The sequence below is a fragment of the Psammomys obesus genome, unplaced genomic scaffold (assembly GCF_907164565.1).
Source record: "Psammomys obesus unplaced genomic scaffold, mPsaObe1.curated_primary_1811, whole genome shotgun sequence".
In the NCBI taxonomy this organism is placed as follows: domain Eukaryota; kingdom Metazoa; phylum Chordata; class Mammalia; order Rodentia; family Muridae; genus Psammomys; species Psammomys obesus.
Window position 1 is genome coordinate 2,166,337 of NW_026587382.1, and position 27,237 is coordinate 2,193,573.

At 44.8% G+C, this 27,237-nt stretch overlaps 1 protein-coding gene across 1 annotated transcript in view; it reads left to right on the top strand.

Moving 5' to 3' along the window:
* Vps45 (vacuolar protein sorting 45 homolog) overlaps positions 1-23,999 on the top strand; it is a 63,295-nt gene extending 39,296 nt beyond the window's left edge. The window contains exons 14-15 of the mRNA XM_055603786.1: positions 5,515-5,646; positions 23,708-23,999. Of these exons, the coding sequence (XP_055459761.1) occupies positions 5,515-5,646; positions 23,708-23,795 (220 nt within the window). The 3' untranslated portion in view covers positions 23,796-23,999. The remainder of the gene's footprint in view (positions 1-5,514; positions 5,647-23,707) is intronic.
* The last annotated feature ends 3,238 nt before the right edge of the window (positions 24,000-27,237 follow it).

Sequence of the window (27,237 nt, forward strand, 5' to 3'; positions counted from 1 at the left end):
GGGAAGACAGGGCTGGGGGGTAGGGGGGCCAGGACCTGGCTGCCAGAGCTCCTCAGGTGGCGAGGTGGCATGCCTGGGGCCTGGCCACTTTCTTACAGTAAGGGTTTACAAAGTTTACAGTGGCTGCTTGAGTCTGAATGAAGAGCCAACTTGCTTGGCAGCTTTTCTGATTTACCAGATCAGGAGCTCAGAATACAAGTGTTTCAGTCTGACTCCCTTCATTAGTCACTGTACTCCCTGCAAGACAGGGAGTCCTGTCTTTCTTAATAATCAGTATTTATTTATTCAAACTCAAACTACTGGATGACCTCAGAGTAGATTGTCCTTCACCGTAATGAGCACTGTACATTAAATCTTACTGTTCAAAACAGTTAAAAACAAAAAACATAAACTCAGGGGCTGGAGAGATGACTCAGTGGCTAAGAACACTGGCTGTTCTTCCAGAGGTCCAGAGTTCAATTCCCAGCAACCACATGGCAGCTTATAACTGTCTTATAACCTGATTCCCTCTTCGGGTGTGCAGCTATATGTTGTAGATTAAATGGATGTTTAGCTATATAATGTTTATTATTTGCCCTAGAGTTATTATGGTATTATTTAACCTGTGTCTGTAAGATTAACCTGTTAGATTTTATAATTGCCTTATTTACATTGGGCTGGGCAGATATTCCACCCACACTGTTTTAATAACTTCACCATCCACCTCCCAGCCCTCATCCAATGCCATCCTCCTTAACCATCCTCATCTGGGCTGCCTTCCATCCATAATCTTATAATCTTAAAAATACTTGTTTGTATTCTTCATCTGGGTTTTTCCACACCATTATTGGAGTCCTTCCTCCCAGCCCATGTGGTTCCTTCTCCATACTATCCCATTGTAGCATCCTCCTTTCTCCTCTCTGTCTTCCTCTCTGTTTCTTCTCCTCAAAGCCCAGGAACCTTAGCCACGCCAACCCCATTCTGTCCTGCCCAGGTTTTAAGCCTTTTAATCAACCATCAGGAAGAATGTCTTACGCAGGTTTACACAATAAGGATAAGTGTATCCCTGCAGTAACCCGATCTTGAGGACCAGTAATTAGCATCAAAATAAATAAAGCATCAGACCAGCCCCCAACAGCTATACATGCAAACAAAGCACTCCTGTACATAAAATAAATACATCTTGAAAAACAAAAATAAAACTCAACCAGACATAATGGTGCACGCCTTTAATCCCTGTACTCGGGAGGCAGAGCCAAGCCAATCTCTGAGTTTGAGGCCAGCCTGGTCTACAGAGTAAGTTCCAGACAGCCAGGACTACACAGAGAAGCCCTGTCTCAAAAAACCAAAACAGACCTCATTTTCTGAGAATATGATGTGTCTGTCTGCTGTTCTGTCTCCTCTTACATCAGCTAGAGTCCTGAGGGCTGTCACCTGACTACCTTAGCTAGTCTTAATCACTCCCAGAGGCCCCTCTTTTAAACACTGTAGCCAGAGTAAGCTTCTACCCTCCCTCACAATGGGGATTACATTTCGGTGTGTCAGCCCTTGGGGATACCCTCAAACCCTGGCAGCTGCCACTAGCTACATGTGGCTAATGCTACTGAAGAGTTGAAATTTTAATTTAATTACATAAATTTAAATCACCACATTTTAAGGAGATCTGGGGGATGTGTGTAGATTACAAAATGGCCCAGTGGCTAGACTCTGGGCACTTTGTTGAAAGGTTAGGAAGGTGAACCGGAGCCACCCAGGGAGAATGAGAAATGGCCAAAAATAGAGTAGGGAGAAAACCCAGAACATAATGTCTTGGAAAACCTAGACCGAGAAAGTTTATCCAGGAGAAGCGGGTAATCAGTTTGCCAAATGTTGCCGACAGATCAAGTAGGACAGAGACTGAAGGAGGCTTATTTGGGGTTCAACTCTGACAACAGAAGTTACTTGGAGTCTGGAGCCAAACTCCCTGAAATTAGCTTAAGATGAAATGGCCAGATCATAGGACATCACAGTGAGACCCTGCTTTGCCACCAACTCATTTACAGGGATGAACATGCAATGCTTTGAATTGCATGGTAAGGAGCGGGCAGTCTCCTGGATTGCTGGTGCGGTGGCGTGGCGTATTTGAAACAGCCTGGAGAGCCCTCTCACAAAATAACAGGGTCTCACTGTGAAGCCTTAACTAGCCTTGAACTTGCTGTGTGTACCTGGAGCGTACGGGGATCTGCCAGCCTCTGCCTCCCCGGTGCTGGAACTAAAGGTGTGCACCACCATGCCCAATTTCAAAATTTTAAAAAATGATTTGATGTTTCTCTGCGTGTTTGCCTGCAATTAAGTGCACCACATATGTGCCGGGGCCCAGGGCCAGGGCAGGGTGCTGGATCCTCTGAAATTGATGTTGCAGATGATTGTGAGCCGCCACGTGTGCTCGAGCACTGAACCTGGGTCCGCCACAAAGGCAGCAACTGTTTGTAACCACTGGGCCATCTTCCCAGCTCCCTCTCTCAAAAATTGAACTATGCAGTAAGGAGCTGGCAAGATGGCAAAGGGATTTGCTGCCAGCCCTGATGACCTGAGTTGAATCCCCCAGATCCCGCCTGATGTGAAAGGAGAGAGCCAATTCCCACAAGTTATCCTTTGAAATTCACACACTTTTTGCTGTGTACAGGAATGCATGTCACACACACACACACACACACACACACACACACACACACACACACATTTAAGTGTACTGTATATCCAAGAGAAGGGTAGGGGCAGGGCACTGTACATGGACTGCCTTGTGTTTGTGTTTCAAAATGCCCGTCAAGGGGACACACGGAGATGAGCAACAGTGTTCACCTCTACAGGAATGCTAGGTGCTGGTGGGGAGGGCGAGGCAAGGGTGGCACAGCAAGAGCCGTAGTAAGAAGTGTCTTCAGGGTTCTGAGTCTCCTGCTGTGTGCCTGCCTTTACTTCAGGACAGTTGGGTCTCTAATTGCTCGTGCTTGGCTGATTGATTGGTTTGGCACTAATATTACACTTATTATTTATGCATGTGTGAGCACATGTCTGGGTTCAGAGGATGAGTTGCAGGAGTGTTGCAGGTAGAGTACTCCTTCTACCATGTCGGTTCTGGGTATTAAACTTGGGCTTCCAGGCATGGTGACAGGCACTTTTACCCAGTAATGACCCAGTCGTCATGGCTCTGTCACACTATAGAACCCTGGTTGGCCTGAAACTCATGCAGAGACTAGATTGATCTCAAATCTCCAGATTCCCGTGTACACCACATACCACCTCAAAGCCGTGTCTTGTAGATAAAAAGCTGTAAGTCTTTCTGAGCGTGCAGCGGCATTTAACCCTTAGAGCCCTGTGGCTGGATACGATGTTTGGCCTGGGTGGGTTTTGTTTGTTTTATGGTACTAAGAATGGAGCCCAGGGCCTTGCACATGCCATGATATCCCAAGCCTCTGGTGGGAGATTTAAATGAAGTTTATTTTAAAAGGTAAATTTAGGGCCTGGAGTGGCACAGCAGTTAAAAGCACTGTCTGCTCCCCTAGCAGATCTGGGTTTAATTCCCAGCACCCACATGGTGGCTCACAACTATCTATAACTCCAGTTCCAGAGGACCTGACACCCTATTCTAGCCTCCATGGGCAGACATCCATGCAGGCAAAACATCCATGCATATAAAAGAAAAATGAATTGTAAAAAAAAAAAAAAATTAAGTAAATTCAGTGTTTTAATTACAAGATCTTCATTCCCCCCACCAAATTATGATAAAGTATGATTTAAAGAGTATGGATACTTAAATTAGTTGGGCGCCATTTGTTGTAGTAAAATTATAAAAGAATGTTAGGCTATATAATGTTTATTATTATTTGCCCTAAGGTTATCACAGCGGTATTATCACAAATAATAAGACACAGACACCTGGTAGATTTTTATAATCGCCTTAATTGGGCCGGGCAGACATTCCTACCTACCCTGTCTGAATCACCTCACCATCCACCTCCCAGCCCCCATCTAATTCCATCCTCCTTAATCCTCCTATCTTCCACCCATAATCTTATAAATACTTGGTTTTATTCTTCCTCTGGGCCTTTTCACGCCATTATTGGAGTCCTTCCTCCCGGCTCCATGTGGTTTCTTCTCCACGATAACCCATCGTAGCATCCTCCTTCCTCCTTTCTTCCTGTCTGTCTGATTCCTGTGATTCTCCTCAAAAGCCCAGGAACACTAGCCACCCCCACCCCATTCTGCCCTGCCCAGGTATAGGCTGTTGAATCAACCAGTCAGGTATGTCTTAGGCAGGTTTACACAAACAGGCATGGATGTATCCAGTGGACAATAACCAGATCTTCAGGGCCAGTAATTAGCATTAGATCAACCTCCAACACCCAAAGAAATATCATCACTGCCCCTCAACTAGCTAACTGCAAAATAACTACCTCTTTATATTTTCAAACTTACATACTCTCCAATGGAGAATTTCTGCAACTCAGAGACCTTATTTAAAGAGCTGCAGTATCTGATTCTGTTTCCATGAAGTCTTATAAGAACAAATACTGTTTGTGTTTAATTGCTTCAAGGTAATTTAGAAAGACACAAGGAAATACAGAAAGTAAATGTACAGTTGTGTTTTTTCCATAATCTACACGTAAGTTTTGGGCCCGAACTTCAGAAATGGCTGCTTCTGCTTGATGTCGTTTAAATAATATATTGTAACAAAATTGCCTATCTGGTTAATTTTCTCTTCCCTTGAGGGCACAAAAGAAAAGCAAGACAAATGTTAATAACTGAAAGTATGATGTTATTACACTGCAGAAGGAGCTGATAGGAGGTGTGTTTTCTTTTATTGTGAAGCCATTTTGATAAGACAGAATACAGGAAAGAACTTAGTGCCACCCAGATGAAACCGCGGCGCGTCATCAGGGATCGGTGTCACACCGCAGTTGTTCCTATCAAAGAATGCAGAAGCGGGCTTGCTCTGCTAACTTAGGTGGCCCATCCTTTCTGTGTAAGCATTATGCTAAGTGAGCTTGGTCCTGCAGCACAGGGACATCCCGGTATTCTACTCTTCCACAGAAGGCTTGCAGCCCTTGTGCAGGGGCCACAGCAAATAGTTCTGTAGCTAAGTACCCAGGGCTGTATAGGAAAGGCGACGAGCAATACAAGCACAAATTACTGCCTTAGTGATGGCGTGTGGCAGTACAGCATTCTCAGCCTCTTGAACATAAAAGAATATTTTTGCATTTGGTTCCAGCAAACACCATTGTGCTATTCTGAAATCCCCAGCTCAGAAATAAGACATCCGCTCATAAGCAGAAAGCAAATCACTATTCAGCATTTCCTTCTGTTTCCTGCCAATTTGAGATGATTAAAACTTTTTTTAAACCCTTTATTCTGCTTTAATTCTGCTTCCTTCACCAAAAAAAACGGGGTGGGGGACCTTAGAAAGTGAAACTGTGGATATAATAATAACAAATCTTTCCTTTGTGTTAAAAAGCCCCCTTTATGGCTTAGTGACCTTCTCTGTCTTCATTATCACAGGCCTCAGGATATCATCGTGTTTGTCATTGGAGGAGCCACCTATGAAGAGGCACTAACAGTTTATAACCTGAACCGCACCACTCCTGGAGTTAGGATTGTTCTGGGGGGAACAACAGTCCACAACACCAAAAGGTAAAAGAGCACCTGGGTCCTACAGGTCCCCTGCCCTGGGCAGTTATGTTCAAAGTCCCTGTGTCTTGGACAGATTGAGGACCAAACTGCCCTGCACCATCATGCTCTGGCACCTCAGACCTTCTTCTCGAGAGGGGCGCTCGAGGAGTGAGGAGTGCAGTGTGTGAGGCACCATCCACGCTGGGCTGCCCGCAAGCTGTGTTTCTGTGCTCAGAGAAGGAGACTCTCTAATAACCAAACAGGCACTTTGACAAAAGCTAGCCACGCTCAGTGCCGCTATTGGCAGTGGGTGTCTCCGTTTTAGGGATTAACTATGTTCCGTGTGTATTTAGGGAGAAGCCTACACTGACTAGCTAGCTAAAGAGTTCATCTCAAGTCCTGTTATCAGGAAGTGCAGAACAGAAGCAAGAAAATAAGACCCTGGAGAGAGAGACCCTGGGAGCTGACAAGTGTCTCCTGAGGCAGAGAATGTACAAGCAGAGCCTCACATAAAGCATGAGGTCTGGAGGGAGGGTGCACCCTGTGTAGAGTTAACTCCAGGAGCGAGTTATGAGCAGAGAGCTTGGGGCCTACCGTCCAGAATGTGTGTAGCAAGGTGACCAGTGTGCCTGAGCGCCACAGTAGGGAAGGCCTAGGGTGTGGGGCTGAGGACATTTTATTTTCTTATGTATATTGAAGTTTTTAAGTGGTAAAATTACAGGCAACTTAAGTTGTTTGGGCATATTAATGTAGCACTGAGGATTAAAAGACTCCTAGACTAAAGACTGCATCAGGATGGTGGGATTTAGCGGTTAATCTGAGAGGGTGTGCTGAGACATGTAGGTTTGGGTAGCTGGGAGTCATGAGGAATATTTACCTATTCTTTCCCTGCACATTACTTTTATTTTTAAATGTAATTTTGCCTTTATTGTGAAGTAATATGCACCCGCTGTGAAAGGTTTGTGTTTTTAGTTCAGGAAGTGTAGAGAGAAGGAAAGCCCCACAGCTCAAGCACTTGGACCGCTGGTCCTTCATGTGTTTCCTCTGAGCCTGCGTGGACATTCTGTGGGAATTCTGTTTTAGAGCCTGACCTTTTTAGTTTGGCACAAATATTATTAGTGTTGACTAGATTATCATTACACATTGGCAGGGTTTTGAAAGGCAGGACGGCCTGGGTTTTAATCGGAGCTTTCCCTTAACTCTTCTTGTGAAGTTGGACGAGTCACTTAGCCTCGCTGTCAGTGTCCAGGCGTGCTGACACATACATATTTATATTGTGTGCGAATTGCCAGCTAACGTCCTTGCTGCTTTACAATTACAATATTTTGGTTTTTTGTAATAATTTTTAACTTTCTGTATTTATAATTAAGTATATTAACCATTAATCTTGCATTTCACTATTTTATTTTCTTAAATATTTATTTAATTTTTTGCATATGCGTTTTTTGCCTGCACGTATTTCAGCATGCATATACCCGGTGCCTGGTGTCAGAGGAAGACACTGGATCCCGGGAACTGGAGTTAAGAATGGTGGGGAGCTGCCATGTGGTTCTGGGAACCGAACGTGGGGCCTTCTTGAGCCATCGTTCCAGCCCAGATGGCTTGGTTTTGCATTATTCAATGTTCTGTAGTATAAAAACTGCATTAGTGTTAGTATTTTTAATTTTTACGTAGTGAAGCTTCATGTGACTTCTGCCTTTAATGTTATGCTTAGAAAGTTCTTTCCCAACCAAACATAAATGCTAATATTCTTACTATTACTTTTAGAACTCATTCTTAAACTTATAACCTATCAGAATTTCATTTTGGTTTAAATTGCGTGGTAGACATTTATAGCTTTGATAGAATGTTATATGGACAGTTTTTCCCTGCTGACACCAAATGCCTGGCACTGCTTCAGCGCGTGTCTCCACGGCTGGACGCTAACTGGCTGCTGAGAACTCGCTCATCCTGCTGCTCCTCTCCACCTAGAGTTAGTGAGCCCTGGCAAACTCAAGGGCCTCCACCCCAGGCTACCCCGCTTGAGATGCCTGCAGCTGCCTCCAACTCAGCAGCTGCAGGCTGAGCCCATAACTGCTGCTCCAGGCTGGGGAACTCGCTCCACCACACGCAGAATGCAGGAAACCACCTCATTTCCATCTGCTAATTTGGTAGAAAGGACACAGCTCAGGAGCAGTCCAGAAGGAATGTGCAGGCCAAGGTGGGGAAGCGTCACCCACCAGCCTGAGATGTTTGAACTTTGCCATTTAATGGAGTTTGTGGGGCTCCATTATGTGGGGATATGACTGATTAGATCATTGACCATTAGTGACTTAGACTCCAGACACTTTCCCCAAAGGCTGAGGCTAAAAGTTCCAAGCTTCTGACCATGATTTGGTCTTTTCTGAATCCTGAAGCCCACAAGAGGAGCTTCATTGAAACAAAAGACATCAGGAAATGCCAGGGTTTTAGGAGCTCTGTGCCAAGAATGGGGACAAAGACCTCTTTCTGTTGTACCACATACATGACATTGCATATAGAAGAGTCATCTCAGCGGAATAGCACCCTGCGTACACCTCTGTTACAGTGCCCCAGAAAGGTCCCTGCTGCGCCTCTCTCCTCATAACTCCTGGGGCATCACCGCTTCTAGGATTTCTGTGGCCACAGACTGATTTTACCTAATCTTAAAATATGCCTGCTAGCCAGGCATGGCCGTCCATGCCTTTAATCACAGCACTTGGAAAGCAGAGACAGACAAATATCTGCAAGTTCAAGGTCAGCCTGGTCTGCAAGTTTAGACCAGTATCAAAAACAAAATAAAAAATGTTAAAAGAAGATAAATTAATAAAGATAGAGGCCAAACTTTTTAGAAGCTGTGCTACAAGCACTGTGCCACTTAACTACACCCCATAGATCGACACCCCAGACCATAGACCCACACCCCATAGATCCACACCCCATAGACCCACACCCCATAGATCCACACCCCATAGATCCACACCCCACAGACCCACACCCCATGGATCCACACCCCATAGATCCACACCCCATAGACCCACACCCCATAGATCCACACCCCATAGAGCTACACCCCATAGATCCACACCCCATAGAGCTACACCCCATAGATCTACACCCCATAGATCCACACCCTATAGAGCTACACCCCATAGATCCACACCCCATAGATCCACACCCCATAGACCCACACCCCACAGAGCTACACCCCATAGATCCATACCCCATTGATCTACACCCCATTGATCTACACCCCACAGAGATATACCCTAACCCCATTGATCTACACACTGTTCTCCTAGAGTCTAAACTCAGTCTGACTCAGCTTTCCTCCCCCATAGATTTACTAGACGGTGTTCCTCTCCTTCCTCCAGTTGTTTCTTTTATTGTGGCCTTTCTTTGATACAGGTTTCTTTTTACTAAAGAACACCCTTCTTGCAGCTGCTTGTCACCTTGCTGTCTAAAAGTGTATTACCTCAGCTAAGTTTAGAATTCTGGGCTGAGGACTGGAGAGAGGGCTCAGCAGTTAAGAGGACTTGCTGTTCTTCCAGAGGACCCAAGTTCAGATCCCAGAATCTGCATCAGATGACTTATAACTACTTACAACTCCAGCTCCAGGGCATCTGATGACCTCTTCTGACCACTGAGTTCGTGCTCTCTCTCTGTGTCTTTCTGTGTTGTCTGTCTCTTTCTCTCTGTCTCTGTCTCTGTCTGTCTCTCTGCTCTCTCTCTATCTCTCTGTTTCTTTGTCTCTTTGTCTCTCTCTGTGTCTGTCTGTCTCTCTCTGACTGTCTATCTCTGTGTGTGTGTCTCTGTCTGTCTCTCTGTCTCTCACACACAGAAATAAAAATAAAAATGAATCTTTTTAGAATGAGAGAGGGAGGGAAGGGGCTCTTACAAAAAATAATTTGGGGCTGATAATTTTTGTTCACTTAAAAGTCAATTGAATTATTTTTACTTGTTACTATTTACAAATATTCTTTCAAAGTGTATTTGGTGACACAGGCCTTTAATCCTAGCATTCCTGAGGCAAAGGAGGTGGATTTCTGTGCATTCGAGGCCATCCTGGTCTACAAAGCCACTTTCAGGCCAGTTGGGAAAACGTAGAGACTCTGCCTCAAAAACAGAAATTCTTTTCTCACTATAATTGTTTTTCATTTGAAGACAATCTTCTGATTCCTTTTTTTTTGTTTGTTTGTTTTTGTTTTTGTTTAGAAGATTGTTTTGGTTTTGGTTTTGGTTATTTGGTTGGGTGTTTTTTCGAGACAAGGTTTCTCTGTGTAGCCCTGGCAGTCCTGGAACTCACTCTGTAGACCAGGCTAGCCTCGAACTCACAGATTGACCTGCCTCTGCCTACCTGAGTGCTGGGATTATAGGCATGCACCACTACTGCCCAGCTTCTTCTGATTCTTTTTAAAGATTATCTTGTTATATCTAGTGTTTTAGTTTTAATATTGTGAATGTGAATATGAATTTATTCTTACATATGTTACTCTTAATAAAATTTTATGTTTTGCATAATTTCTGGAAAAATGCCAGCCCCATTTCTTAAAATATTACCGTTCTTTCACTCCCTGTGGTCTCTCCTTCTAGAACTCCCATGAGATATATGTTGGACCCTCATGTCTCCTAATCTCCCTTTTGTATTATCTGTTATTTCTGTGTGCTCTCTTCTGAATGAGTTTTTCAGAACAGTGTTCCAATTCAGGTATTCTCTTTCTAGCTCTACTGACTGTGTTTAGTGTCTCTGCTGATTTTTTAATTTAGAATAGTATATGTTATACTTCAAGTTCTATTTGTTTATTTTTCAAATTTGCCTTTTGTTAATGTCCTTTTTTTCTTCTCATGCTTCCAAGTTCCTCATTTCTTTCAAGTCCTATAATTGTTTAATTAAAATATAACTATATCACTTCTCTTTCCTCCTTCCAATCCCTCCATGCCTCTTGCACCCTCTCAGCTTAATGAGCTCTTTTTCTTTGATGCTATTATTACATGTGCACGTGTATAAATGTATACCTGTGTGCATCTCTATACGGCATAGGGATGGGTTTTAGAATGAAGTAGGATTTCAGTACTTCTGTAAGGCAAAGTACATGAAAGAACAGCACCAGCTGACGTTCAACATCCTGCTTGTCATTTGTGTGCAGAGAGTTTTCAGTTTCATTTCTTCGGGAGGCCTCTATGTCTTGGGGAAGTCTCCATCCTAATTCCATTTCCCACTGAAGCTTATTTCCTGTCCATGCCCATGTATAGTTTTTATATATAAATATTACAGATAATAAATACATATATACTAATGGTTAAGAATGCTGGCAATCACCTATCCAATAGTCTGGCTTCTATTCACTCCAGCTAATCTCTGGTTCCTTTGCAGTTTCTTCCTGTTTGTTTGTTTGTTTGTTTATTTATTTATTGAAACAGAATCTCACTATGTATCCCTGTCTGGCCTCAAATTCAGAGGTCCCACTACTTCTGCTACCTGAGTACTGGGATTAAAAGGATGAGCCACTAGCCCCTGTCTCCTTTTGCTTTTTAAGTATATATACATGTGCTGAAGCATGTTTGTATTTTTTCCTGCCTTTCCATGTGTTTTTTTGTAAGAGAACCTTTACTTTATATAAACTGCCTTAAATCCAGAAATGGAAATACTAGCGAATTAACAGAACTTTGGGAGCATATAAAATAGTTATGATGTTGTATTTCATTTTCAAACTTTTCGATGATAATGTTTTGAAAAGCAGCCTTGCATCCTAAAATGATGAACTTGAAGCTTTATACCTAATTCAGTGGCAAGTGAGGTAAACTTGAATATTTTTGGCATAGAAGTGACTTAATACCATCACAATCATCTTGTTCAAATTTTTCCCTTGCTGCTGATAAAAAAAAAAAAAGTGATAGTGTTTAATAATTACTGAGCATATACTGTGTGGTAAGGACAATACTAAAATTTTACGTATATCTACTTAATCCGGGGGTATACCATCATCTTGTTAATTAACAAGAGAAAGAAAGACAGAGACAAAGAGATTGAGGTTGGAAGCTAGAGCCCAGTATGCAACTGTTTCATAAGTTTATCTCAAATGTCTCTGGTCCTCTTCTCTAATACTCATAATCTAGGTCCAAAGGTTTTCTTAGTGCTTGCTAGCAGCCATATAGTGTTTTATCTTCTTGATCCAAATAAGTTCTCTCAAGTAAACTTAGATAATCTTTTCCTTGTAATAGACTCTAATATCAGTGTCCAAAAGGATTAATTGGCCTTTGGACACTTTAAATATACCCTCTGAGAGTCTTTGTAGCTCTGTGGCCTAAGAAAGTAGCATTTTCCTTTTAATTTGAAATATTAGAGGTGTAAAATTAAACATCTATATCTCATTTTAAAGATAAGTAAACTTATAAAGATATACATATGCACATCCTTATAAAATGATCTTACCACATGAAAATAAAAATGCATATTTTCAGATGTTTGATTGATTAATAGTACTTTGAGTAAAATTTCACTTCACTGTTTAAAAAAAGAAAAGAATTAAAAATTTCCTAAATTAGTGTCAAACTTACTGAGCAAATGATCTTTTGTGTGAGATAAAGAAATAAGAGTCCCCAAATGGTGTCAGGTATAGATTTCCTCTTGTGGAGCAGGCCTTAACGCCAGTCGGGAAGTGGTTGGTTAGTCCCTAACGTTCATGTCACCGTTACACCAGTAGGCACGTCGGCAGTTTTGGGCTGCTAGGAGAGGAAGGGTCAGTTTTAACAGTGTAGCCCTGATAGGTCAGCTCCACTCCGTGGAAGGCCACACGTCCAAGAATATCTGGGCAGCACGAATTGGCCTTGATGTGAAGGAGGTGTGGGATGACACAAAGTTGAGTGGGTGGGGAAGGGTGGATCTGCGACCAGTTGAGGGAGGGGGGAAATATAATTAAAGCACACTGCATGAAATTCTCAAAGAACTAATTAAAAAAAGAACCTGGACAGCCGTGAGAAGACCTCGTTTCTTCTTACTGCCGCTAACTTTGATACTCCTTTGTCTGACGGAGAGCGTGCTGAATATTTACGTTGAACGATGACTTAACAGAAGGGATGGTAAGATCTTGGCCAGCACTGTTTACTGGCTCTTGACCAAGGAAGCTTTTAGGAAGAGGGACTTACTATGACAACTGCCAAACTGAGAGGGAAAAATTAATACTTATAAATGATCGTTATGGTTTGCTTTTATAGATATGTAGCTTGAAGCCAATAAATAAATATAAAACATATTATTAATAACAAGAGATTATTATTATTGAAATCTCAATGGCTACTTCTTACAAAGGCTGGAAGTGATACAAAAAGTCCAGCATTTAGTGGAAAGGCTCCGTTTTCATGATGAGTGTACACTCCCTGAGGCTTCACTGTCTGTCAGATAACCCGCTGCTCGTTTTGTTGTTGTGAGTCAGGGCCTCGCTGTGTTGCTCAGGGTAGCGCTACACTAGCCGGGCTCGAGCAGCCCTTCTGCCTCAGCCTCCTGAATAACTGAGCATACCCATGGCCTTCCCATCTCGCCAACCACTGAAATCCTGCGCTAGGGATGCAGATCAGTGGTGGGGTCAAAGAGTGGGAAGAGAGGAGGCTAGTCTCAGGCTCTCCGGAGAAGAAATACTGATCTTCTATGGAAAAAAAACCTAGCCAGGATGCAGGGGGACGGAGGGAGGTGGGTCTCTATGAGTTAGAGGCCAGCCTGGTCTACAGAGAGAGTGTGGGACAGCCAGGGCTACACAGAGAAACCCTATCTCAAAAAAAAATAAAAAATAAATAAATAATAAAAAAAACCAGACAAAAATTATTGCTAGATATAACTTGCAATAAGACTTTACTATAGGGAGAAATAGTTGAGTAGTTTGTTTCTATAAACTGTTAGGGTTCAATTCAGGGGATTGTTGTTTTACAGTATGTGGTGCCCAAGGATGAAACTGAGGCAGCCTTGATCTCAAGAGCTCTGCAGCTCAGGATTATTTTGGGAAATATGGAAATTAGAAGGCAGTCTACTTTTAGACATGCCATAATGAATGCCCTCCTGTTAGGCTTAGAATTGTGTAAGAGATGGTATGGACTGCGTCACAGGGATTTGAAATGACGAGTGGCCGATAAACAGGAAAGGCTCACATCCTGTGTGTAGTGAGCGGGATTGCCAAGACAGAGCCACTGTCTTCTCGACTGTGAAGTGCTTCTTGTGAAGTTTCTGTACATGCAGGTCACTTGGTTCCCCTGGTCTTCGCGATCTTAAATAAAGTCTGAGCCTACCGCACATTTATTCTGCAAACGAGTCTTGGAAACACCACTCAGTACAACATGCATAAATCACCATGTTTGGTGATAGCCATCTTTTTGCTTTGGTTTTGCAGTATGAGAACTGAACCAGCATCTCTACATTCAAACAATTATCATGCTGTATCTCTGACCTGGGGTTGTTTTCGTTGTTGGTTTAGTTCGGGTTTTGATACAGGGCCTAGAGTAAGTTTCTTCATTTTAAGCCAGAAGGTACCTGGAAATGTATGTCCCTACCCCATTTGCATTTTGAAACAGGGCCTGGGAGTTACTGCGTAGCTTGAGGACCATCCTCCTACCCCCGCCTTCCCTGGACAGCAATCATGGTTGTATGCCAACGCGCCTGCTTTCTCCTTCAGAGCTTAAAGAGAGATATATTACTTCAATCTAAAATTCAAGTTGCCATCCAAAGATATAATTTAAGTGGCCTTTGTCTCTTTTTTCACATACTTCTTTTTTTCTTTAGTTTTTCAGACAGGAGCCAATGGCTGTTTCTACCATGGCAGCTTAGACACAAATAACCAAAAGGGAACCATATTATAAATAATTGTTTATTGCCACAGCATAGTTAAACAGGGACCCACTATGATTTTTTTTAACAAAAACATTTTGATTGTGTATTCATTTTTGTCTTTTTGAGACAGGGTCTCACTCTGTTTCCTAAGATGACCTCAAATTTACAGCACTCCCCTGGGGTCACAGACATGCGCCCACACCCCATTAAGTGTCTCTTTTCTAAGCAACTTCTTTAAGACGACACTTTCTGTTAGTATTTCATTTGTTTGTTTAGTTGGTTGGTTGGTTGGTTGGTTGGTTTTGGGTTTTTGTTTGTTTGTTTGTTTGTTTGTTTGTTTGTTTGAGACAGGGTTTCTCTATGTAGCCCTGGCTATCCTGGAACTTGCTCTGTACACCAGGCTGGCTTTGAACTCAGGGATCTGCCTGCTGCTTGTGGTATTACTTTTTATAGTGAATGTGACTATAATGAAGCAGGGGTCTGATGAGCAGATTTCCCAGTCACATAACATGTTTCTTTAGGGTCTTCTCTGAGTAGGTGTAATTGTGACCTCCTTTCGTTAGATTTAAACACCAGTTAAAATACAAGGTGGATATTTACTGCTAAGATACTATGATGGTTTAAATGAGAACGGACCCCATAGGCACATATGTTTCAAAATTTGGTCCCCAGTTGGTGAAGCTATTTGGGAACTATTTGGTGTGGCCTTGTTAGAGAAGGTGTGTTACCGGAAGCAGGCTTTGAGGTTTCAAAAGACTCCCACCATTTCTAGCTAGTTCTCTCTGCCTCCTGACTGGAGTCTGAGATGTGAGCTCTCAGCCATTCTTGCCACCATGCCTTTGCACCTTTATTCCTCCTCTCCACCATCATGGACTCCAACTCTGAAACTATGAGCCCAATTAAACACTTTCTTTTATAAGTTGCCTTGGTTGTGGTATTTTATCACAGCAATAGAAAAGTATGTACTACAGATGCCAGTATTTTCACAGCAGATAATTATCTCTGTAGTCAAATTTCTAATAAAAATTGCTTCCTAGATACAGTGAAAAGTATCTCATAATTGTTAGATGCAGCAGTGGTCTGAGCATGTGCAGCTGTCTGGTCCAGGCGGCATGTCTCCAGGGTCTAGGCAGGCTTGCAGGGTGCAGGTTCTTGTCTCCTGTCTTTGTGTTGTTGTTCTTTGTTTGTTTGTTTGTTTGGTTGGTTGGTTGGTTCTGGTTTTGGTTTTGGTTTTTTGAGACAGGGTTTCTATGTGTAGCCCTGATTGTCCTGGAACTCGCTTTATAGACCAGGCTGACCTCAAATGCACAGAGATCCACCTGCCTCTGTCTCCCAAGTGCTGGGATTAAGGGTGTGCGCCACCACTGCCTGGCACCTCCTTAGCATGGCTCACACCTGCTGTCCCAGTACTCTAGGCTTGAGTATTTTTAAATGTATAGTGAGGCAGTTTCAGGTGGCTGGAATAGGAATGTAAATTTGCTTGACGTTTCTGGAGGGCAGCTTAGTGCTGTGTACTCAAGTATGGGATCAGCTTGATAGCTCATGTTGAGATCTGTCTCTTGATTTGTAAGAAGCCCCAGCTCCGGTCATGGGAATGTCCTGTGTCTCGACTGATGTCATTATCCAACTGCATTTGTTAGTCAGGCTCATCAAATGATACCCCTAAAGTCTGAGTTTTATAATCTCTGAATTATATCTCAATTTTAAGATTAAAAGGTAGAGCTGGGAGATGTAGCCTAGTGTGGAGAACTAGCCTGGCATCCACGAGGTGCTGCGTTCAGTCTCCAGCACCACACACAACAAAATCAAACCTGAAAAAGCAAAGCTCTGTAGCACCAGACTGATGCTTTTCCTTGACATGCTCATCAAGATTTGCTTTCTCACTGTGTCGTTCAGTGTGGCTGAATGTCATATCCCATAAGCACCTGATGTCAATTGGTTCTGGGGTGCACACTGAGAAATACGCTCTATAGTTTCTAAGGAGGGTGTTATAGGGCTGGAGAGACAGCCCGGGGTTAAGAATGAGTACTGCTTTACAGAGGACCCACGTTCAGTGCCCAGACCCCACATCAGATGGCTATGACTGCCTGTAACTAGAGCTCAGGGAGTCAGTGTCCTCTTCTGGCCTCTGTGGGCACTTGCGTCCAGGCACATACCTACATACAGACACATATATAACTTTAAAAATAATGGAAATAAACCTTCTTTCACAAAGAAGGTGTCATAGCACTAAGAACTAAAGCACCCTGTGCACTCGCCATGTGCTGCACCTTGCCTTCACCCTTGTCCCTGTGCTGTCTAACGCAGTGGTCTCCGGCCACTTGGAGCCACTGAGATCTTGACTGTAGCTAGTTGGATTTGAGGTGCAGTGCAAATGAAAAAGACATTTGGATTTCAAAGAAAATGCAAAAAATGTGAAATATATCATTAATAATTGAAGGTTGTTTTTAACAAAATCTCAATCGTTCAATTTTCCCGATGCTCGGGATCCAGATGCTGGTTTGAAAGCCTGCCAGCTCAGAGAAGCCGAGAGAGCCCCCAGCTGACCTTCCTCCTCAGCAACGCAGCAGAAGGAAAAGGAACCCTCTTTGCCCACACTGGCTCAAAAAACCCTCCAACTAAATGTCCCTCCCTTCCGCTTCCTGTGTGTCTCCGTATCCGTCCTCCTGACTTCCTCTTTACCCTCCATGTCTTTTTCCTATGTTCTCCCCCTGTCACCTGGGTACTTGCTCTGCCTCCTGACTATGAGTGATTTTATTCAATTCGAGCAGAAAGTTCTTGGATTAAAGGTGTGTGCTGGGGCTGAGCCACACCACAGCTAGAAACAGGTTTCCCAGTGGAGCACACACTCCTGGGGTTCACAGCGCCGTCCAGTACCCTGCAACATGCGGTGGTGTACTAAAATGATAATCTTTTGGCTCTGAGTTAAGCACCTATTCACTCTAGCTGAATTTCCCTTCATTTTAGTTTTAATGACTGCCAGAACACTTTAAATCACCTGTGTGCCTCACACTTATGACTGCTAAACACTTTCAAGCTTGGTTTGGTTCGTTTTTGTTTTCATGACAGGATTTCTCTGTGTGGCCCAGGATGGCCCTGGATGTCTCACTCTATAGACCAGGCTGGCATTGAACTCAGAGATCCATCTGCCTCTGCCTCCTGAGTGCTGGGATTAAAGGTGTGCACCACCATGCCTGGCCCCATTCACTCGTGTTTAATTTTCATATCAACCCAATGAGACTTCATCTCTCAAGTGAGCAAACAGAGGCAGTAAAAGGTCATGAAGCTATCCAGTGGCAGAGCTGGAACTGAGCCCAGTTTGTTCTCCCCTTGACACCTGAACACCCAACTGAAGAAATATTTTAGGAAGATTTACCTTTGCTTTGCTTTTAAATGCCACTTGCAAGGTGGACAAACCGTGTAGCCTTCTGCCCAGTGAGAATTAATATAAAGCAAGGAATTAGAATCATTTCATTTCAGGGGTTTTGAGACCCCAAATAAAATTTAAATCCAAATAGTTAATATGACTGACTAGGGGCAGCTTCACAGACTTGGAGCGGCAGGGGCTGATGGCTTGTCAGAAAGTGCGCTAGTGCTCCGCCTTAACAAGTAACTCTAGAAACTCGGCCCTTCTCCTGTGACCACAAGTCGGTTCAATCCCTGAATTATTTACAGAAAAATTAGGGTACTATGACAGAATTTGCATTTCAAAGAGGCAGGAACCCTGAGAGCAGTCCCCTCCTCTTTAGGGCATTTCAGGGCCCGCGTTCAGACGCAGCGGACACACATCACCTTTGTCTCTGTGGATTTGTGCTCTTCCTGCCACTGACCAGCTTTTCCCTGGAGTTGATTATGTGCGAAGTTCTGTTCATGGTGCTGGAGAGAGAAGCCCTGTGCCTGGGAGGGCGTATGCCTAGCCCAAAAGTAGACACATAAGAGGATAAGGTTGAACTTAACCAAGACTCAACCCAAGTACGTCTCCTGACTTTGGTTCATGTATACAGTAGAACATCTTTAATCTAAAGACAACTTTTCATCATAAAATATATATGTAATTCTTAGAGGAAAAAAATAGTACATCTAGGGGCTGGAGAGATGGCTCAGCAGTTAAGAGCGCTTGGTTGCTCTTACAGAGAAACCCAGGACTGGTTCTTAGCACCCACCAAACAGCCCACAACAGTCTATAACTCCACTTCCAGAGGACCCCTCTTCTGGCCACTGCATACACATAAATAAATATATCTTTAAATATTTTTAAAAATTACTAATAAACACAACTAAACCAAAATAAGGAACTAAAATGTCAAACTGCCCCGACAGATTGCTGCCCCCATCCTAATGCAGTCTCCTGTCTCTAGCGGTGAATGTGCACACACCTTTCCCCCGCCTGTGGTTTCCGACTCTGGCTCTTTCTGTGCAGCGCAGACTGGCCTCGAACTCTCAGTCCTCCTGCCTCTGCCTCTTGAATGCTGAGATTAAAGGCATGTAGTACCAAACAAGCTATTTTAAATTAAAAAAACAATATGCTTTCAATAAAAATACTCATATGCCATTTTATCAATAGACTCATATTCCATTGTTTGATTAACCAATCATCAGCTTTTTCTTTAGTAACAGGTATTTGTTATATGTCCCTTGCAGGAGCTATCTTGAGACATATTATTTGACAATTTTTTGAGACAGGGTCTCATGTAGCCTAAGCTGACATCCATATTGCTGTTTACCTAAGGATGGCCTTGAACTTCGAGCCTCCTGTTTCCCCTCAGATTACCTGGATACTAATATTACCATATCTGCTGTCTGCAGTGCTGCGGATTGAACCCAGGGCTCCATGCCTGCAAGACGGTGCCTCTGCCTCGCTGACCCAGCACATTCTCAGCCCCGGCTGATAATCTCTGTAACTGCTTAGAAACAGTGTTTCAAGCATATTCCACGCATCCTTATGCACTGTCTGTGTGGGGTAGCAACTGAGCAGAAGCATGCCCCAGGATACTTTGTTCACTGTGGACAGTACCTCATTTAACCCTCCTAATCCAAGAGGTAAAGTCTTGTGATCAAAACTTCCAGATGGAAACCAGGGATAGGAAATTATTTGCTTGGATCACATCTGGGAAGTACGCAGCTAGTATTTAAGCCCAAACCTTTGTGCTAGCAGCAATGTGAAGAGATGGCTGCATCTAAGGGTATGAACGTTCTTGTAAATGCTAAATTGCCAGCCACAGAGGGTTTTCTTATTGTTCTTTTTTTAATTTTTTTTTAAGACAGGGTCTTATGTAGCCTTGGCTGGCCTTAAAGTAATTTTGTAGACAAGGCTGGCCTTGAACTCCTGCTCTTCCTGCCTCCACCTCTTGAGTGCTAGGATTTTAATTCTGTTCCTACAGTGCTGCTTGCTTATGGGTGTTCACAGAGGTGAAGGAGCAGATCGTATCCATGGGTGACCTGCCCTTGGACCTGTGTGATTCATACCATGAGCAGCTCTTTCTCCTGACTCCATGTCCCTCGAAATGGAGGCACTGAGGGCCTTCCTCCTTCCCTCCTCCGTACCCCAGAAAACCACACACAGTGCTGGGCTCAGAGTGTTTGCGTCACCCGTTCCCTCTCGGTGAGAGAAGAAAGAGGGCCAAGAGCTTCTGTTTGCTTTCCTTCTTCATTTTTCTCTTCTCCCTAAGTTGGGTATCAGTAGAAGAGAGGCGTTAAGCAGTAGTCTTGTTTTTAACAGACACGGGCAGCACTCAGAGGGAGATATAGGAACCTCTCGAGGACTGGTGGTGTCGAGGCAGTGTTTCCTCGTTAGTTCTGTAGAAAGTGTGTCTGAGGAGACAGAAACATTTAAGAAGAGTGTACAGACAACAGAGTTGTAAAGGACCGGTGCTCTCTTGGAAGGTCACGAGTCATATCGGCCCGATAGAGATGCTGAGAAACTGTAGGGTAAAGCCACTGAAACGTTGGGCTTATCATTTGGCATTAAAACAGAGTGCTAACCGTGTGGGCCGCGTCTCCCTCAAGGACTGCACGCTGCCCGGCGCCCATGTGCTTCCCTCCATCACGGCCCCGTCTTCCCTTGCTGATACGAAGTGTGCGTTTATCAGTTAGGCATGGATTTCTAAATCACATTGCTACTTTGCTTGGTTTTAGTCAACAAAAGTGCTATTGTACTTTTCTCAGCAGGCCTAGCCTCTGAGGTTTATCTGTATCATTGCTGTGACCTTGTTCATTCATTTTTCAGTGCTATGTAACGTTTCCTTATTTGGACAAACCAGTTTATTTCTCGGTCCTTGTCTATTGAAACCTGAGAAGGTTTTTTGTTGTTTTTACCTATTTTGCTATTTTCAAGGAGAAAAAGAAATATGAACTAAGACTATTGACATATAGTATTTGCTTATAGTATTTGAGAGTATAAAAGGAGATACTCAGAGTGTCTGAGCTGGCACTGGAGGCAGGACAGACAACAGGAAATGACCAGCCTTTCTTCAGTGACCCCAGACCCCAGCCAGGGAATTAAACAAACCTGAATTTCTCCAATTAGAATATGGTTAGTCCTAGGAGCATTCCAGAACACGAATGTGACATGTCTTTTTGGAGTATCTGTTTTCATATAATTTGGAAGCTATGCAAAGAATTAAATTAATAAAATAAAATGACGTTGGAGGCAGGAAAGTACAAAGGCTTCCAGGAAAATAAAAACCCTGAGGAGCTGGGATTGAGCATGTGCACCAACTCAAGACCGTTTCTTCTCACAAGGCACATGAAGGCATAAAAACTACATATCGTACATATCAGTTTATTGTACATGTCAGTTAGGCATGGGTTTCTAAGCCACATTTACTTTTGCTTAGTTGTAGTCAACAAAAATGCTACTATACGTTCTCAGCAGCCATTGCTCTGGGGTTTCTCTGTATCATTGTTTGTGGCCTTGTTCATATCAGAGCATATGTGGAAGGGCACACATACGGACATACAGCATGGCACACACATGTGGAAGACAACTGGTGGGCATTAGCTCCCCTTCCATCATGTGCATCCAGACTCAGGACATCAGGCTTGGCATCACGAACTTTCACCCGCAAAGCCATCACACCAGCCATTCCAGTGCGAATATTCTTTATAGAATGTTGGGCCCCACGAATCAGCCTTTCCCTCCTTCCATCTTCCCTCACACATAATGTCAGCTTATGGGACTGCAGTGAAAAAGATAAAGATGCTGATTTGGATATGTACCTACATGTGCAGTATTGCCGAAGATGCTGATTTGGATATGTACCTACATGTGCAGTATTGCCGAAGCGTTTAGGAGCAGTTATTCAGAGGACCTACCTTAGTAATTAACAGAACATAATGCTGTGAGTGTTGGTTTCTGGTCTGTCGCCAGGGACTAGAAAGTAAAGATGACACAGCGTGTTAAAAAGATTTATTTTATGTGTGTTGGCCTGTAGCCATCCCTGCTGCCTGCAGAGGCCAGAGTTGGGCAGCAGACCCCCTAGAACTGGAATTCAAGTGTTTGTGAGCCACTGTGTGGTGCCGGGAACTGAACCCAGGTCTTCGGGAAGTACCTAATGCTGAGCCACCGCTGCAGCCCAGCACCTGCTTCTCTAGATGACCCAGAGTTTTACAGGGTTTGCTTTTCCGAGAGCGAGACTCTCGTCCAGCCGTCCACCTGTAGAGGCGGACTGCACCTTGATGACACAAACTCAGAGCAGCCGTGTTGACGGCCGGGCCCTGTACTGTCTGCTTTGCCACACCCCTGCCAAGATGGGGCTGTGCGCCTGGCTCCCGAGGGTTCAAGGGCTCCTTAAGGTAGGCTCATAAGCCACGGTCCCGTGTACATGTGCTTCAGTGCAGCTCACAGCCATGCGCAGCAAATGTGTGTTAAGTTGCATTTAACTGAACTGGACTGGATCCTAGCACCACAAGAGATTTTTCAGTTTGATTTTTAGTGATATTGATTTTTTTTAAAAATCTAGACAAGGCATTCTCTTTGTTTCATTGTTTTTAAACATAGTCTAAATTTAGGACGCAGCTACCAATATGTTCGTTGGCCATAATTTTTACATTCTGAGCAGTGACTCATCAAGGTCCCTAAATAGATATTTGAAAAGTCACAATAGCTCCGGGAAACAGAATTAGGCTTGGCAAATACTGTGTTTTCTCTCTGCAGTCAGGAATGTGTGGTCTTACTGATCTACATGGGAGGAGCGTTGTGAATAATTTTAGCAAGTTCTTTCCCTTCATATGGGAGTTGAAAATGAGCAAAGATCACCTGACAAGCTCCTGTAGAGCGCCTGCTAGTTCCTTCTTACTAGAAATCACATGCCAGAGAGTGTTGCCTTTCCAAATGGCGATGCTGCCTCCTCTCCTGGCCCCATTCAGTGTCCTCCAGTATGTCCAGTCCAAGGGTCGAAAGGCGAGGACCTATATTTCAGCAGAAGGCAAATGATCATGGTTTCTACTCCTTCCCCTCCATTTGTTGTCTCTAATGGAGTTTAGAATTGAAGTCCTCCAGGCCCAGAGGCCCTCAGGTCTGAACTATGAAGCAATGATGAGGTTCTTCCATCCCTCCCTCGCTTGTAGAGCTGTGTCTTGATTCTTGGCATGCTTACAGAAGCCATCAAAATATCCCTAGTGTCAGACAGATGTGTCTCTCACCAGTGGGCAGTGGCTTTAACTAATTCATGTGTCCAGCTGACGTGTTTTGGGTGGCTTTGCTAAGCCCTGGAGAAGCGGCTGAATAAAAAACTTCACTCCAACTTGAGCAGCCCCTGCCTCAGTGAAAAGTAAGAGCCACGCAACCCCTAAGCTGTGCTCTGCCACGTCCTCACCACGAAGGCCTCGACATGGTGTGTGCTCAGAAAGGCCTTTTACAAAGAAGAGCATCCAATACGATGAAACCTGTGTTTTAGGAAAATACACATAGCAGGCACTGAGGTAACATGGTCCTAAGGCAGGTTCAGCCTGTGGGCTGTGTGCAGATCAGATGTCCTGCCTAACGGGATTATATAGCGAGTTACGTGGTTACATAGTGAGCTCCAGGCGGCTAGAGCCATGTCACAAAATCATGTCCAGAAAAAAGGACAAATTTAAGAAGACACGATAATGTGCATAAAGCTGTTGTCCTCCGCCTGGATCCCGCATTCTCTACAGTGCACAGCATCAGACCAGAACTTCTCCAGCCTGATCCTCGTTTCTTACCCAGTTCAGTGCCATGAGGGCGGGGCTCTATGTTGGTGAGGCTTTTTTGCTTTTCTGCCAAATAACCTGGAATCTCCTTGTCAGTTTTCTAGAGGAAGTCCTGGCTTCTGGGCTGCACAGCCGCAGCAGGGAGAGCTCACAGGCCCCAAGCAGGTCTGCAATCAGAAGATGAGATGGCAGTGAAGAGCAGTGAGAGCCACACAGCCTCCCTCCCGCCGGGCCTCACCCCTTCTGCGGACTCGGGGCTTCAGGATGGCTCGTGTGTAACCTGATTCCTGAACTGCTGGTTCAGACACCAGGACTGCGCAGGCGGCGTAGGCTCATCCCAACCCACTTGTGATTCTGTATCAAATAAACGTGTTCTTTGTGTATCTGACAGCAGTCACTTCAGTGTCTGACAGACGTGGTGAGGCTGACCCTGAGAAAGGGCTGTCAGAGAAAGGGGTTCAGAAAGTAGTGTTATACACGGCACCCTCACGACGTCCTGTCTGCTCTTGACGTCCTAAGCAAGTGAAGTTCAGAGTGACACGAGACAGCATGGTAAGGACCGTGGTCTCAGACCTTTGGGGAGCTGGCAAAGCCTTCCTCTGTCCAAGTAGGAGTGTTGTAGACAGGTTGGCCACTACAAACAAAACCTAGCAACCCAGCTTCCTCCTCCAGGATGACTGCCACCTGAGTCTGCTCCTCTGCACACCCCCTGCTGAGGCTAGCCTCGTTGCTCTGTCCGGAAGGGCACTGCGGCTCCAGGCTCTGGCAGCTGCTGCAGCTCCTCAGAGGCACGCAGCCCACGAGCTGGCCCCAGCTCATCTGTACCTGTGTGTGCATCTGTCCGTTTCCTCATTCCCTCACTGCCCCAGTCAGCGTTCCAGGACCAGGCCTCAGGGACACAGCCCTGTCTCCTGTGCGCCTCACTTCTGAGGGCTCATGTCTTTGCTGCGGCATTGAGAACCCATGCAGGGTTGCAGCAAGAGTTCATTCTGCGGGGATCTGAGTGATTTTGTTTGATTTCTTTGAAGTCGGATCACGGGAATTCATGAGGAGAGGTGAGATGGAGTCATATGGGACAATGAAGGCAGGGCCTGTACCCAGCGCGTGTTTAATTAGAGCAGAGCAAATGAAAACCCTGCTCTCGGTTTTGCCTGTCCTGAAAGCACTAAAAAGAGATGGTATCGATAATGGCAGGAAATTAATCAGAGCAAAAGCACCACAGCACAGTTCCTCCTGCTTCTCCCGCAGAGTGTTTCTCCAAGTTTTAAGACTGGGTGTGAGTTTGGGTGTGTACACGTGTGAACTCGTGGGCCAGCACCCACGTGCAGATGTGACTACCCAGAAAAGGCGTCCAGTCTCCAGGAGCCGGGAGCCAGCCCGCCCACTGTGGGTGCCGGGAACTGAACTCAGGTCCTCTGCAAGAGCAGCAAGCGTGCTTAACAGCTGAACCATCCCTCCAGACCCTTATATGTTGGTAAGCATTCTCTAGCATTATTCAAATTTTATGTCATATTTATGTGACCAATATTGGGAAGTATTGGTCTTTTTTGTGGCTGGCTCAGTTTCCTCACCCATAAAGTGAAAATAATTAGTGCCTTCCTGATGTGATAGTAAGGATTAAGTACAATGATATAGTACAGTATTTACAGTGCAAATTCCATTATTTCTGGTCCCTTTTATTAAAAAAAAAAAAACATTTTAGTTAAGGAGACATGCTTTTAATGACTTTCTCTTCCATAGGTTAAAATACCCTGCTCAAAAAAACGCCAATCCTGTTTTTAAAATAGGATTTTGAAGTCAAGGATATTTGTTTTTAAATGTCAACTTAGACATTTCTCCCAGTAAACTTACAAGCAGAAATTCACAAGATGTTACCTCTGAGAGTTTTCTCCCCGGGTGGAGCTAGTTAGAAAATGTTGCAGCGGACAGCTGTGGGGGATGCCGTCTAACAGCTGGGCACACCAAGTCCTCCCAGGATCTAATCTCCAGAGAGAAACTGGCTCAAGTTATTCGTGTGTGTGTGTGTGTGTGCGCGCGCACGCACGCGCTCTCAAAGCTCAGTAGTGTTATAACAATGTGTAAAGAAAACCAGAAATGCTTATTCCCACTTCTCCCGGAAGCACTGATCTCTAGAAACAATCCCACTTAGAGCCAAATTCAGGTGCCATGAGGTTCACCCGGTGAGAGAAGCCCGCTTTAGAGCAAACCAGCTGGCATATGGGAATGCCCAGTGCCAAGACAAGCAAAGTGGGGGCGAAGGCCCGGACAGGGCTTCCTAATAGTTCCGGTTACTGGGAAGGAGGGAGCTGGGAGGGCTGGGGACCAGCCAGAGATTTATGTAACATCTTAAGACGCAGACAGGCAGAGAAGGTTTTGCGGCCCACATGCATCTGCTCTCGAATCTGAAAATTACTTTGGTTATTTTTTTACGAGTCCCTCTGCCTGATGTTTTGCAAAGCACTAGCTCCTGTCTGGTGCTATGCAGAGCGCTGTGTCTTGCACACTGGAGACTCTCTGGTATCTGCTGAGTAAACGAGAGCTCCCGAGAGGAGGGAGATGGGGCAAAGACAGGAATTTCTTCTGCCCCCTGAGCCAGAATCTACCGTTCTGTCTCCTCCTTGGAGTGCTGGTGTGATTGAGGCAGGCAAAGCTGTCCTGCTGAGCCGCAGCCCCAACCCCTCCTTAAACCGCGGGAATCAGGTGGAGGCAGGAGGACTGGCAGGTGAAGACCAGCCTGGGCTACTCAGTCTGAAAGCAGTTTAGACTGCTTTGGAAGATCTTGTAAAAAAAAAAAAAAAAAAAAAAAAAAAAAAAAAATCCTCAATCCAAATCCAAACCCCTCTTATCTGCCCAGCCAACAAGTTCCCAAAAGCTCCCGTGGGCTAATTCCCTCAGCTGTGTCCCGCGCTGATCCTTTAGCCTCCTCACACAGCCTGCATTTCCTCTCTTTTCATCACCTTCCAAACAGGACAGGATCAAACTGAGCTGGGGAGCTGGGGAGGGGATGGTCTGGGAAGGGTGCTGTGTGTACAAAGTGTAAAAGGTAGACGGGGTCAGACACCCCCCACTCTGTCCAGGTAACAGCAGCTCGGCGCCCGGCTGGGCCTTTCCCGAGGGAGTAGGCTCACTCCTCTGTGCCTTCCAAAATGGCACTCAGCATTCTTAAGTGCCAAAATAAGGGCGTTTATCCTTCAATAGGATAAAGTTCTGCATCCACCTGAAAGAGAAACGAGTTAGCATGACCCGTGCGATCACAGGACTGGGAAGGGAGGTGGGTCTGAGGAGAGGCGTCTTGTTTGTTTTGGTTTGGTTTTTAACAGTTCCCCCCCCCCCAAAAAAAAAAAAAAACAAACAAACGCCCAAACATCCTCCACGCCTCGGACCACAAACTTGCCAACCCTTCATCTTGGACGTCTCTGGAGAGAGGTTATCTCCCCTGCCCCGCGCCAGAGATGTCCACTCGTTTCCCGGCGGCCGCGCCTGCCGTGCCCGGGGGAAGCTCCTAGCTTATTGTCCGGGAGTAACTGGACCCAGCAGGAGCACTCGGTCCTCCCGGGCTCCGGGTCGGCTCCCGCTCCTCCTCCGCCAGGCCGGGGACCCCGGGGTGCTGAGGAGGGCCGCGCTCC